Source organism: Sphaerodactylus townsendi, unplaced genomic scaffold, assembly GCF_021028975.2.
Source record: "Sphaerodactylus townsendi isolate TG3544 unplaced genomic scaffold, MPM_Stown_v2.3 scaffold_28, whole genome shotgun sequence".
NCBI lineage: Eukaryota > Metazoa > Chordata > Lepidosauria > Squamata > Sphaerodactylidae > Sphaerodactylus > Sphaerodactylus townsendi.
In genome coordinates, this window is record NW_025950451.1 from 215,094 (window position 1) to 228,432 (window position 13,339).

General features: G+C 48.3%; 1 protein-coding gene across 5 annotated transcripts in view; it reads left to right on the top strand.

Moving 5' to 3' along the window:
* LOC125425325 (rho GTPase-activating protein 20-like) overlaps positions 1-13,339 on the top strand; it is a 118,063-nt gene that overhangs the window by 35,800 nt on the left and 68,924 nt on the right. For 2 of the 5 annotated variants that reach the window (XM_048482936.1, XM_048482934.1), the window contains exons 3-4: positions 7,311-7,484; positions 8,887-9,036. The exons of 1 other annotated variant lie outside the window; for it this stretch is intronic. In XM_048482936.1, the coding sequence (XP_048338893.1) occupies positions 7,311-7,484; positions 8,887-9,036 (324 nt within the window). The remainder of the gene's footprint in view (positions 1-7,310; positions 7,485-8,886; positions 9,037-13,339) is intronic. 2 more of the 5 variants (XM_048482935.1, XM_048482937.1) reach the window with 2 other exon arrangements.

Below are 13,339 nucleotides of genomic sequence, written 5' to 3' on the forward strand. Positions count from 1 at the left end.
GGAGATGGGGGCTGCACTTTTGAGCATCCATAACTTTGGACCCCCTGAACCAAACTTCTCCAAACTTGGAGGGTGTCATCAGAACAGTCTCCTGAAGATACCCGGAAAGCTTTGTGACTGTGCCTTCAGAAATGTGCACCCCATAGGCTGCACCAGAAATTCCCTGTTGATATCAATGGGAAAAATCAATGCAGTAGTAAGATTCTTGGGCAAATTTCTGGGGGTGCCTGTCAGGGGTGCAATTGTTAAGCTATCAGCACCAAAATTTCAGGGTATCTTCAGGAGACTGTCCTGATGACACCCCACTTCAGGTTTGGTGAAGTTTGGTTCAGGGGGGGCAAAGTTATGGACCCTCAAAGGTGCAACCCCCATCTCCTAACCTCCCATTGGAAACAATGGGGGATAGGGGCTACCCCTTTGGCGGTCCATAACTTTGGACCCCCTGAACCACACTGCACCAAACTTGGGAGGTATCATCAGGACAGCCTCCTGATGATATTCTGAAACTTTGGTGCAGATATCTCTAAAAATGCATCCCCTGCAGGCCAAAACGCAAAAACACCAAAAATAAAAATGCATCCAAGAATCTCGGATGTTACCGCAAGTTCGGGTTGCGCAGAGTTCGGTGGGGGTGGGCTCAGGCCCTCGGCCCTCCGAGCGCCTCCAAATCAGCTTATCTAGGCCCGATCTGTGGATCGGGCTAAGCCGAACCACCAAGCCTTGCTGCCTGTGCTCTGCCTCTTGCCAGCCCTGCTGCGTCCTCAGATGAATCTTTGTGGGGTGGCAGGAGTAGCAGTCAGGGGTGCACGTGCACCTGGCTGACCCACTAACTGTGCCGCTCTCCCCTGGATGCTGCCGCTGCCCGCTGCCACCCACCCGCCTCCCACATCTCGCACCCTTTCTCTGGTAAGGGGGGGGCGCCTAAGTTCAGCCGGCCAGGAGGGGGGAAGCCACAAGCCACCAGGGGAGGAGGATGGGGGAGCTCCGCCGCCCATGGGGGGCATCAAACTCAGGTTTTGCACAGGGATCCAGTTTGCCTTGTTACGCCACTGCTCACCCCCACCCTCAAGCCATACCCTCCCCACGCTCCCCCCCCCCCCAATTCTCCAGGTATTTCCCAATCCAGGGCTGGCAACCCTTCCTCCCTGAGTAGGGTTTTCCAGGCAAAAGCTTGTTGTCTGTTTTGATTGCTGTGCTACAGAACTACTGTTTGTTTGTTTGCTTGCTTGTTTGCTTGTTTGTTTGTTTGTAAGTCCTCATAAAGCCCTGGACCAGCAGGGCTACTTCTAGTCTTTAATAAGGGAATAATGGTCTCAGAGCTTAGATTTTTCTCTCCATCCTGGAATGAGATGACAGAAAAGGGAAGACCATTTCTCGGGTTCCAAAAACACCCTCATAAATAATATCTCCTGGCAGTTTATTTAACTGAAATAAATATTTCTTTTATCCTAAGATAAAAACTTAAAATGATTTACACTCAGAGCCAAACACTCTTTTACGAGAGCTCCATTTTTTATTGAATGCCCTGCGTCACTGTCCTGCCCTGGGGAAAGAGTGTGTGCAGGTTCCAGTGCTTTCAAATGAGAGGGCAGGAAACCTGGCCATGCCCCTCCCTCTCCCCAGTGGTTACATCCTTGGCTTTATTTGGATGCAAGGAAGGCTTCTTTCTGGCACCCAGGAGATGGGTGGGGACATCACGATTCCCAAGAGGGTCTGGTCCTTGACATTTGCCACCAGACCACTGGTAGATTTCTTAGGCTTCTGTTCAGATGTGGCTGGTGTTGTCTTCGAAGAACAAGAACATTACAGAAGCATCCTCACTGGAATTACTCTCCTAATAGTGTGCATTATTAATTTTTAAAATGCAAGCTGGGGACCCAGAAAGAATGGTGGGGGAAATAAACAGTTGGGAAATACCCCCACTTCCCCATCTCAGAATCACAGTAAACTCAGCTTTGAGGAAAGAGGTGCCTAGAATCTATTGCTCAGTTACTCTCTGTGTTGATAGGGGGCGGAGGGGCAACTGGTGGGAGAGAGAGCAGGGGAATGACTAGCACCACAGCCAGGACATCTCAGAAGCGATGTCAGTGTGTTGGCATGATGCTCTAAGATCCCCTCTAAACTGTGCGGAACATCTCCTAGAGCATCATGCCGACACAGGGCTCTCACTTTTGGCTTTATACTGGAAGGGATGTTGCACAGTTGCTGTGACGCACACACACACACACAATCTTTCTTTTTCTTCTGCTGAACAGTGGCAAGAAGACTGACTTTACCCTTATGCTGTCTAGGCTTGCGGGGCAGGGAGGAAATTAGGACCGGTCTGTGGGGCTTTTTCTGTGCCCCCTTTGCTGCTAAAATAATTCTTGGTGGGAGGATGATAGTAGAGGATGTGTTTGTCTCGCTTCCTTGACTCTTTCGATTTTATAGAGGTCAAAGCCCTTCTATTCATCTGGGGCAGGAGGGGCACTCCTTGGACCCAGTCATGATGGAATGCCTAAGTGGAGAAATAAGATGAACGTATAAAAGGATTAAAAATTAAGCAAGAGATATTTAAACTCAGGGCCTATGCAAATGACTTAGTATTGATATTAGGGAACCTAATCAATTCTATTGATTACATTATGGAAAATCTTGATAGACTTGGAAGAGTTTCTGCTCTTAAAATAAATAGAGAAAAATAAAAAAGTTGGTGAAAAATATGGATTTACAAATGAAAAAGCAATTAGAGGAGAAGACAGGTTTCCGGGTTATTAAACAGGTAAAATGCTTAGGAATAATAATTTCTAACACAAACTTGACATTACATCATAACAATTATGGTCCTTCCCACAAAAAAAATTGTATCATAGCCAGTCATCAACAAAATCTAGTTGGCCATGATATACAGATATTTTAGAGAAATAACTAATGAATGGAAAGGTTGTATATAAACTAAAATCATTGGAGGAAATAAGATTATTGGAGGAAATATGTGATTGATGGTTATATAGACAGTTAAAAGATTGCTTTGAAAGAGATAAGACTTTTGGATTTGAAACTGAATTAAATGTATTAAAGAGTCAATGATGTAAAAATGATTCACACCTCATTAAGAAAAGTCTGAGGCCTGTTTAACTTTAGATACAGAAACTGAGATTATAAAAGACTTCATGATAAATTTGGCTAAGAATATAGGATATCCTATAATGTTAGAAACATGGCAGAAGACGTGGACCAAAGTTAATGTTATTATATTAAGGAAATTTTTTACAAAAAGCATTATTGCTGGTGTATGATGTCTTTAAATTATCTAAGATGAAAGGAGGAACAGATAAACACCAGAATTGCAGAGAGGAGACATGCACCGGTCTTCCCCCACCCCTCAATTTTCCACGTTTCCAGGTTGTAAGATGCCACTGGCTTGGCTTTGCCTGGCAGGAGGTACAAAATCAATAAGCTGGATTTCTCTCTTCTTACTCTTTACAGCAAGAAAGAAAGTTTCTGAAGTAAAGACTGTTAGAAACTCTTATTTGTTAGGTACCCAGGAGATGGGTGGGGACATCACGGGTGGGGACTTTCTGTTTGTTACACTTTATCTGTTTTCCCTGAGAAAGTTTGTCCAATTGAAGTCTTTCTATCTGTTTTTTTTTTTCTGAAATGGCTTAATATGTATATTTTTAAGTCTCTGGAGTCACTGATCGGCTTTTTGGGGCTCCAGAGAAGGGTGTGGCAGCATTTGGATTTGAACCTGATTCTCAGGATGCGCTATCACAGGGGTCTGCAACTTGCAGATCTCCAGATGCTCATGGACTACAATTCCCAGCCCGCAGGGGCTGATGGGAATTGTAGTCCATGAACATCTGGAGAGCCACAGGTTGCAGACACATGAGCTATAATCTTTGCTCCAGAAGGATCATAAACCAGTGATGGGATTCAAATAATTGAACAACCGGTTCCGGTGGTGGGATTCAAATAATTTAACAACTGGTTGTTCACAAGCACCATTTTAACAAACGGTTCTGCTGAAGTGGTGCGAACCTCCTGAATCCCACCACTGTCATAAACATGCTCAGTTTCAGTTGGCACCTTTTTGCTGCTTGTCTTTTTTCCAGCATAGTGTCATGATCTGCCCAGTTCTGGTTTGATCCTGCCATGTCTTCCGGGCAGGAAGGGGGGTCCTCTTTCTCTCCTCCCTCCCTCCTGTCTGCTTTTGCTTTACTTTCATTCTTAGCCTAATCTCCTTGTTAGACACCTGGAAGCTGTTGCCCTCCACAGCGCTGGGCAGTGTGGGTTGTTTGTCTCTGGACTGTGGGACTGGAGGAGGTCCAACCCCCGTTGGGAACCGGTGTTCAGGGGAGGAGTTGTGTGACGTGGAGGGGCATGATGTGGGCATAATGGAAGGTTTTTTGGCACTTAACTGTTAGTTCTGGCAATAGAAGTCTAAATGCTTTTCCCTGATGCTGCTTCATAATGAAGAAATCAACTGAATACAGAGTCTCGTTATTTGACAGTTCCGGGCAGGGGCGGAGCGAGGGAAACTGCGCCCAGGGCCCGCCCGTGCCCTGCACCCCTGCCACGGCACCACCTGCCCTGGAACTCCGCTGCCACGCCCCCACCCCATGGGCGCTATACCACTGGTACAGGGGCACAACACATAGCTGGGCAGAACCTGCTTCTTTGTCTATATATTTTGTTATTTCTGTGATTTACTGATAGGCCCCAGACAGTGGTAAGAAGAGGGGATTGTGGGGAGGGGATACGTGGCTAGAAATGGCATTCTGGCACAGATCTCTTCTCTCAGTGATGTCAGCACGCCAATTTCTGAGTCTTTTTCCTCCCAGCTGGATTGGACTCTCAACTGTTTCCAAGGGCTGTGAGCATGCTTACTCTTCATCATTCCTTGAAGGGAAGAGCCTTCTTTTAAAAAATAAAATTATAAATTGAATATTTTTCTGCATGCTTGGGGAGATCCCGTATCTTATCTGGCTGCGCTGCTGATGGACACGAAACCATCATGTTTGCTATTGTGTCAAGATCTGGACTGTTCTTGCCGTGTGTCCCAGGCTGAGTCGGTCACCCTGAAACCTGGGATGTGTTTCTGTCTCTCAGCTGCTCTCACCCCTCCCTTTGGCACTTTCGCTTTGGCCAGTTCCTTCTTTTTCTTTGCTCTCGGGCTTCAAAGGAACAAGTGCGCAAAGAGGAGATCAGCTGGGAGCCCTGCAAAGCTTACGGAATTCCGGGGGCAGGAGCGGATTGGGAGTAATATACCCTGAGCTTTTGCCAGCAAAAATCAGCCAAAACCCCCCACTATGATCAGGCTTCACTTCTGATTGCTGTCGATCAATAAAAGATTTCATCCGTACTTGAATCTTATTATTGGACAGTCCAGAGACATGACATATTGGGAGGCATGAGATATACGGTCGCCAACTTTGGCCTGGGAAATTCCTGAAGATTTGAGTGGACATCTGGTGACGTTGCTTGCCCAGTTTGGGAAATTCCTGGCGATTTGGCCTCACTGTATGGCACCATTTTTGGTCAGGGGAGGGAATTCAGCGAGGATATGAAACTGCAGAGTTTCCCTGGAAAAGCTGGTATTTCCTCCTCGGAGCTGTTCTTTCTAGTCCAGAGATCACTTGTGATTCTGGGAGGGAGCATCCCATGCCTGAGATGTTTGAGTGGGATTGTTGGCCTCCTGATTGGATCAGCCCCTGCCAGCATGGCCAATTGGCCATGCTGGCAGGGGCTGATGGGAATTGTAGTCCATGACATCTGGAGTGCCAAAGGTTCGCCACCACTGTTCTGGGAGAATTCCAGGATCTACCTGGAGGTTGGCAACCCTACCCCAGGCTGAGCCACAGAACAGCCAGCAGGCGTCAACACCGCCTTTCCCTCACTCCCTGCTGCCAATTTCCCTTCAGGCCTACATTTCCTAGGCTCCCTCCAAGGCCAGGGATGCCAACCGCCAGGTGGGGGGCTGGAGATCTCCTGGCATTACAAGTGATTTCCAGACTAGACAGATCAATTCCCCTGAGAAGAATGGACTCCAATGCAGAAAATCCTGGCTGAGCTTCCTCTTTTCCCCATCCCCTCCCTCCCCCCCTCCCCAGCCTCTGCCCCCCAAACCTCTAGGAATATTCCAGCCCAGAATGGGCAACCGTATCCAACCCTCAGGATTGGACTGGGGAAAACCAAAGAGCCAATCACTGATGAGGAGTGGAGTCTGGGGGCATATAAGGAAGATGGAGGAAGGCAGGTCACTTGCTGCCTGAAACTGGGAGGTGGGGCAATGAGTCTGCCTTTTGAAAAGCAGTTCCTGCATTGCAGGGCAAGGACTGAGTCTGATCTATTAATATAGTGGTAGGAATCCAGTTAACGTGGGAACCATTGTTTTCTAGCTGGCTCCCTTGCCTGGCTGTTTTATTCTGGGTGTTTGTGGAGTTCCCTGTGTTAATTCTTCCCTATTTTCATACCTATTCTCTTATTTAATTAACAGTTACAGTATTTGTTTAATAAATTAGACTTTTTGCCCCACCCTGCCTGGGACTTTCGTGCAGAGGCATAGCAAGGGGGGAAAGCACCCAGTACACCGGTGTGTCCTTTGCCCCATCCTGCTCTGGAATGGCCCTGTCCCCCTCTCGAACGCCCCCGTTACGCCCCCACAGGGGCGCCCCTCCGGTTCATCACGCCCCCCTCCCGTCCCCTTGGAGCTACGCCTCTGCCTTCATGCCTCATGTTTGGTCAAACAGCAGGACACGGTTGCTATCCAGAGCCACCCTAGAGCATCTCATAGGGATTCTGGGAGAGAGTTCCAGATCTAAGGGGCAGAAGAGGGCAGGAGCTTGTTTAAGAAATCAGGAGACCTTTGGTGGGGCTGAAAAGGCAGAGAAGGGGCTGAAAGGTTACAGAGGAGAAGGGCACGGGTCCAATCCAAAAGGGCAGCCTGAGTGCTTGGATTTGTGTGTGTTGCTGTTTTTTTAAAGCAAGCCACAGAGGCAACCCAGATAGACACAACAAAGAAAAAAGTGAATGTTTACTAGTGTCTTAAAGAAATGATGATAGAATCTCCAGCGGAGACTCAGGGCCATAACCAGAGATCATGTGGGAGTTCCATGTCTGCAGTTTTGAAATTCCACTCTTTGGCGTACAGAGTGTTCGAAAAGATTGGGAGCCCAGAACATGGGACTTCCAGTGCAACCTGATTTGGCCTTGAATTTCACTATTCATTTCTGTACTTTTATTTGGTTGCGGAGTTGCAGTTAATTCAGATAATTTCTTGGTTAAACAAATGATTGTCTTGGGATTAATTCCACCCATTTCTTTTCCAGCAGGGAACTTATTTTTCCCTTGTCCGATCCTGACAATGGCTTACTAGCTGGGGCCTTTAGTAGCCCAGACTCCACATTTCTCCTGGATGAGCGCGTGCAGTTGACTGTGGGCTTGCAGACTCAAGAGCGCCATTTGTTCCTCTTCAGTGACAGACTAATTGTGGCAAAGTCTAAGTAAGTGTGAGGGGGGACCTGATTCCATGGGCCACCAAAGGCCAAACGGGGCCATACTGATTCTTTCTCAGTAGGTCTCATTTGTATGCTTAATAGTTTTTGCCTTTCACGGCTTAAGAACGTAAGAAGAGCCATTCTGTATCAGACCAAGGCCCATCAAGTCCAGCAGCCTGTTCACACAGTAGCCCACAAACAAGGCGATTGCAGCCGCATTATTCGGCCTGAGTTCCACAGCACGCAATATAATGGGCATGGTATACTTCATGACTAGTATCCATTTTGACTTGAGGCTCTATCCTCCATGACCATGTCCCCTCCCCTCTTATAACCTTCCTAGTTTGGCAGCTGCTGTGAGACCTCAGTCCCAGAATAAAGCGATCCGTAGTTTTAAAACTATAGACTTTATTGAGTGACCAAAGCATAGCGTAGCATAGATGATTTTTGAGAAAACATAACATAAACTAGAACTTAAATCCCTGCTGCGCTTGGCCTGCCCCTTGCCGGGCCCAAGGTGCTGCAGCTGCAACAAGGTAACAAAAGGGAGAATACCACTATTCTATTACAAAGTTGTAAACACAAAAGGTGGGAGCCATGCCACACCTCGGAGGGCCGTGGCCCCATCTGACTATCAGTCTTCAGGAAGGGAAGGGAGGGGGGAAGCAGACGAGCTGGCACCGGGCCAAGGCCGATGGCCCTCTGGGGGGGGGGGCGTGAATCATCACCAGGAACAAGCCCATCCTGACAGCTGCCACCACATCCTGGGGCATGGCTTCTTTGGCTCTGCTCATTAACCCAAGTTGTCATCCTCTTTCCTTTCATGGTGCCTTCCTTACCTGCAGTCTGAGCATCATTTGTTACTATTTTCATCCATTCCCAAGCCTGTGGAAGGGATTTTGCCTTCTTTACCCTCCCAACTTCTTTTGGTTGATTTTGCTCATTTTTTAAAACTTTTTGGAATCCATTGTGATGGTGCTGACAATTTGTGGCAAATTCTAATTTATGTTCAATTTAAAAGCACAATAATTGACTGGTGCAACCAGCCTTAAGCCTTGGCTACCATCAAGGTTGGTGGTGTGGGCATGCCTTGTAGGTGATCCATTGTTGTCTCTTAAAGGGGACAACAGCATTTCTGGGGAAATAATATACTCCAATGATCTTGGAGGCAGCAATAAGGACAAAACAGGGAGAGGATAGGATTCATCCCATGTATGCATGCATGCCGTAACGATAACTGTGAACAACAGGTCTTCTTCATTTGTGCTCATAATTTAGCAGAAGTCAAGAGAAGGCAGAGTTGTGTCTGGGATGCTCAGGGAAACAGTTCACATGTGTTCAAAGCACACATTACCCATGATTCACCTTTCCCTTTTGGAACACAAACTCTCTCATGCTTGACCTCCAGGTCTCCCTCCAACTTGAAAATGAAGAAGCAGGTACGACTTAGTGAGGTGTGGACAGGCTCCTGCCTCAGTGAAGTGTCGGAGAAAAAGATGAGCCCTGAGAATTCATTTGTTCTTGGCTGGCCCACCATTAACTTCATTGTCACTTACAGGTAATGCTTGCTTGTCTTCACCTCTCCTCCCCCCTTTCCCTGAAATTTGGTTCCTGGCAGGCACATGTGCGCGCACACACGCGCACACACGCGCGCGCGCACACACACACACACACACACACACACACACACACACACACACACACACACACCCATGGGACCAAGAGATGAGAATCTCATATGGATCTATACAAATAAGAACAGCCTTGATATTGCCTTTAGAAGAAGTAATGGTCATATTAACTTCTTTGAGTATTTTCAAAGGAGACTTTTTTCTGAAGAGGACTATTAAATGGTTTTCGATTAAGGAATTTACTTGAGTTTTAGAGCCTTCTTACTGCTCTGTCAAGGTTGTTAGATGTGAGTCCAGTAGAGTCTTAGAGATCAGCAACCAAGGACGTAGGTAAGGGGGGGTTCTTAGGTTCAACCCTCCATTACATGTCCAAAGCTCCGCCCCCTGTTTGTGGGTTTTAAAATATTTTAAGTGTTCTTTGGTTTTTGATCTGCAGGGGGAGCAATGTTTAGGATAGCAGCACCAAAATTTCAGGGATTTTTTAAAGATACTCTCATGGTGATACCACCCAGGTTTTCTGAAGTTTGGTCTAGGGGGTCCAAAGTTATGGACTCCCAAGGGGGTGCCCCATCCCCCATTGTTTCCAAAGGGAGCTATAGAAGATGGGGGCTACACCTTTGAGGGGCCATAACTTTGGACCCCCTGAACCAAACTTCACCAGACCTGGGTGGTATCAGTAGGAGAGTTTCTTAAAGATACCCTGAAAGTTTGGTGCTGCTAGCTTAGCAATTGCACCCCTGACAGCACCCCCCAAGTCTCCCTAGATTCTCCTTTTAAATCCACCCCCTTCGGCATGGATTTAAAGGGAGAACTGGGGTCCCCAGTTAAAACAACATTGAAAGTGATGCTGTTTCAGGGTGGGGGATAATCCACCCTAAAACAGCATCACTTTAAATGTTATTTTAACTGAGGACCCCAGATTCTCTCTTTAAGGTGGATTTAAAAGAAGAATCTGGGCTCTCTAGTTGAAACACCATTGAAAGTGATGCTGTTTGGTGGGTGGATTCCAGCATCACAGTGGCCGCCCAATGGGGGGGCGGACACAAAACTCAGATTATGCACCAGGCTCCATTTTCCCTAGCTACGCCTCTGCCCAGAGGGGAGGGCAGAAGGGGCTGCCAGCTGGGAGCCCAGCTGGTGGGGGAGATGGGGAGGGCGGGGCAGGGGAGTCTGCCGGCCTCAGAGAGCTGCTTTTATAAGCACTGAGGCCGGGCTGGGGCTTGGGAAGGCATGGCCACGCCCCCAGGGGTGGGTGGGGCGTGGCCCCACCCCCAAACCTCCCCATAAAAAAATCTATACCTACGTCCCTGTCAGCAACTGTTTCAGGGTTTTCAAGTTTCAGTAAGTTTTCAAGAGTAAGCTTTCAAGAGCAATGCAGATCTCAGACTTTGTATGCTAGTCAGAAGGTGGGAGGAGTGTTGAAAAAGAATGCTTGTAAAACTGAGGTGCTGTGTGGTTTCTGGGCTGTATGGATCTCCTCTGAAGATGCCAGCCACAGATGTAGGCGAAACGTCAGGAGAGAATGCTGCTAGAACGTGGCCATACAGCCCGGAAACCACACAGCACCCCAGTGATTCCGGCTGTGAAAGCCTTCGACAATACAATGCTTGTAAAACCTTCAACAATACAATACTTGTAAAGGATGCACAGGGACAATGCATGTTGTAAAATTTGCTTGATTGGAGCAGAGGAGAAATGCTTGGAGGCAGAAAAGTAGCATCTGTACTGAGATAAAAATCCTATGCCCTTATTCAGCTGCAGATGCTAAACTCACTACAGATGCTAATTTTCTGTCCCCCAGAATTTTCTCTCTGCTCCAAGCTGATTACAACATGCATTATACATTTGTATCCTTTAAAGCTTTCTTTTTATTTATTTATTTATTATTTATTTATTCGATTTGGTAAACCGCCCTACCCACAAAGGGCTCAGGGCGGTGCACAACAAACAACAATACAATAAAACAAATCGAATAACCCCAGTTAAAATACAAAGCCTTAAAACTATAAAACTATGGCAGCAGTAGTAGCCTTCAATAAATAATTTGATTAATAATAGAAGACGTCTGGCACCCAACCCCAGTGATCGAACCCTGGGAAGGGAGGGGATTGGCAGATGGTCCAATAGATAGCCAGTGTGCAGGACAACACGAGGGGCGGGCTCAGCGGCCGGCTCCCTCAAAAGCCTGGTGGAACAGCACCATTTTGCAGGCCCTGCGGAACTCTCCAAGGTCCAGTTGGGCCCTAACTGCTGGAGGAAGGGCGTTCCACCAGGCAGGGGCCAGGGCAGTAAACGCCCTGGCCCGTGTGGAAGGCTTTCAGCCGTTTATCATGGAGGGGCCGAGGGACCACTAGTAAATTCCGGGCCCCCAAGCATGAGCGTTTGAGGGCAACAACCTGGGGGACGCAAAGCGGGTAGGAGACAGTCCCAGTAGGTAGGCTGAAGGGCCCTGCAGGCTGTAAAGGGCCTTAAAGGTCAGAACCAACACCTTTGAAGACGATCTATCCGAATTCCCACTGGGAGCCAATGCAGAAGCGGCACAACACGGGGGTGCATGCTGATCACTGACTGAGACTCCCGTGAGAAGAGCGCAGCCATTGGCGCTTTTGGACCAGCTTCAGCTCTTCGGGATCAACCGCGAAGGGAAGTTGCCCGTGAGCCAGTAGAGCGAATTACATAATAATCCAGTCTGGAGGTGACCGTTGCATGGATCACCGTACCGGCCAGGAATCGGTCTGGGAGAGGTAGGGGCCGCCACGCCACCGGGCTTGGCGGAGATGGAAGAAAAACAACCCTGGTTACATGTGCCACCTGGGTCTCCATGGACAGGGATGAATCCAGGGATGGACTTACCCAGGTTGCGAGAGCGGAGAAGGGGTCCGGCGTCAAAGGGACCCCCTCCAGCACCGGGCGTCGCGAAGCCCTCAACCCCTTCAACTGACACCAGCCAGAGGACCGGTCTTCGTTGGATTAAAGTTTTAACTCTGCCTCTGTTTCAACCAACCAGCAACCGCCTCCAAACAATGCTGTAGAGCCGCAGGGTGGCGGGCCGCCCCTCAGCCTTCCATCAACAGAATACGAGCGGAGTGTCATCAGCATATTGATGACAGATCAGCCCAAAGCTCTGCACCAGCCGGGCGAAGGGGCTTCCTGCGATATAGATATTAAATAACAGCTGGGGACAACAAAGCTCCTGAGGCATTAACTTCACAGAAGTGAGTGCGGGATTTCTATTGGGAAGCCCAGTCCCCGCGACCACACTTGCTGACTTCGCTCCCGGAGGAACGAGGCAAGCCACCCTGAAGCTGGCTGTGCTCCCCGCGACTCTGGCAACAGCCAGGCATTGGGTCAAAAGATCGTGATCGACCACATCAAATGCCAGCTGTGGTGGAGATCTACAGAGCACCCGGCAGCCGCCGATCCGCCGTGCGGTCAAGCTGAGGCGCGGAGCTGTATCTGTGGGATGGTAACAAGGACGGTCTCCGCCCCATGCCCAAGCACGGAAGCCAGACTTCTGGAAGGGATCCTAGGGCCGATGTGTCCTCCAGGAAGCCCTGAAGCTGCTCCAACACCACTTCTCAATTGCACCTTCCCCAGAAACGAGAAAGATTCAAACGCATGGGCGGTAATTGGCCAGATCACTAGGATCTAAGGATGGTTCCTTTTCTAGAGTGGGCGGACCATCTGCCTCCTTCAACCCATTCCAGGAAACACTCCTTGCTCAAAGGGAGCAGTTGATGATGTATTCAACAGGTGGGACTGTAATTCCTCACGGCAAGTTTTAATCAGCCATGAGGGACACGGATCCAGAGGACAGGTAGTAGGTCTAACAGCAGCTAGGACCCTGTCAACATCAGCCTCGGCGAGCAGGGAAAACTGGTCCAAGAAAGGACGTGAAGACGGCCACGGAGCCTCCAGTTCACTTATTGTATCAAGGGTGGCAGGAAGGTCATGGCGGAGCGACGTGACTTTATCCGCAAAAAAGCTCATAAAAGCCTCACAGCCAAGAGCCAATTGAGGATGTTTAGAGCCCTCATTTAATGAAATAAACCTGAAGACTCTTTGAATCAAATAGTTTCCCTGAGTCAGAGACTCTTCTAGTCAGGAAATTTAGCTCAACAGTGCTAGAGTTAAAAATAATGTTTTGTTTTGTTTTTAAAATAGAATAGGATAAGGAAGGGACTGTACTTTTGTTTCTGGCCTTGACAGGTATTGTGATTTATACCGGTA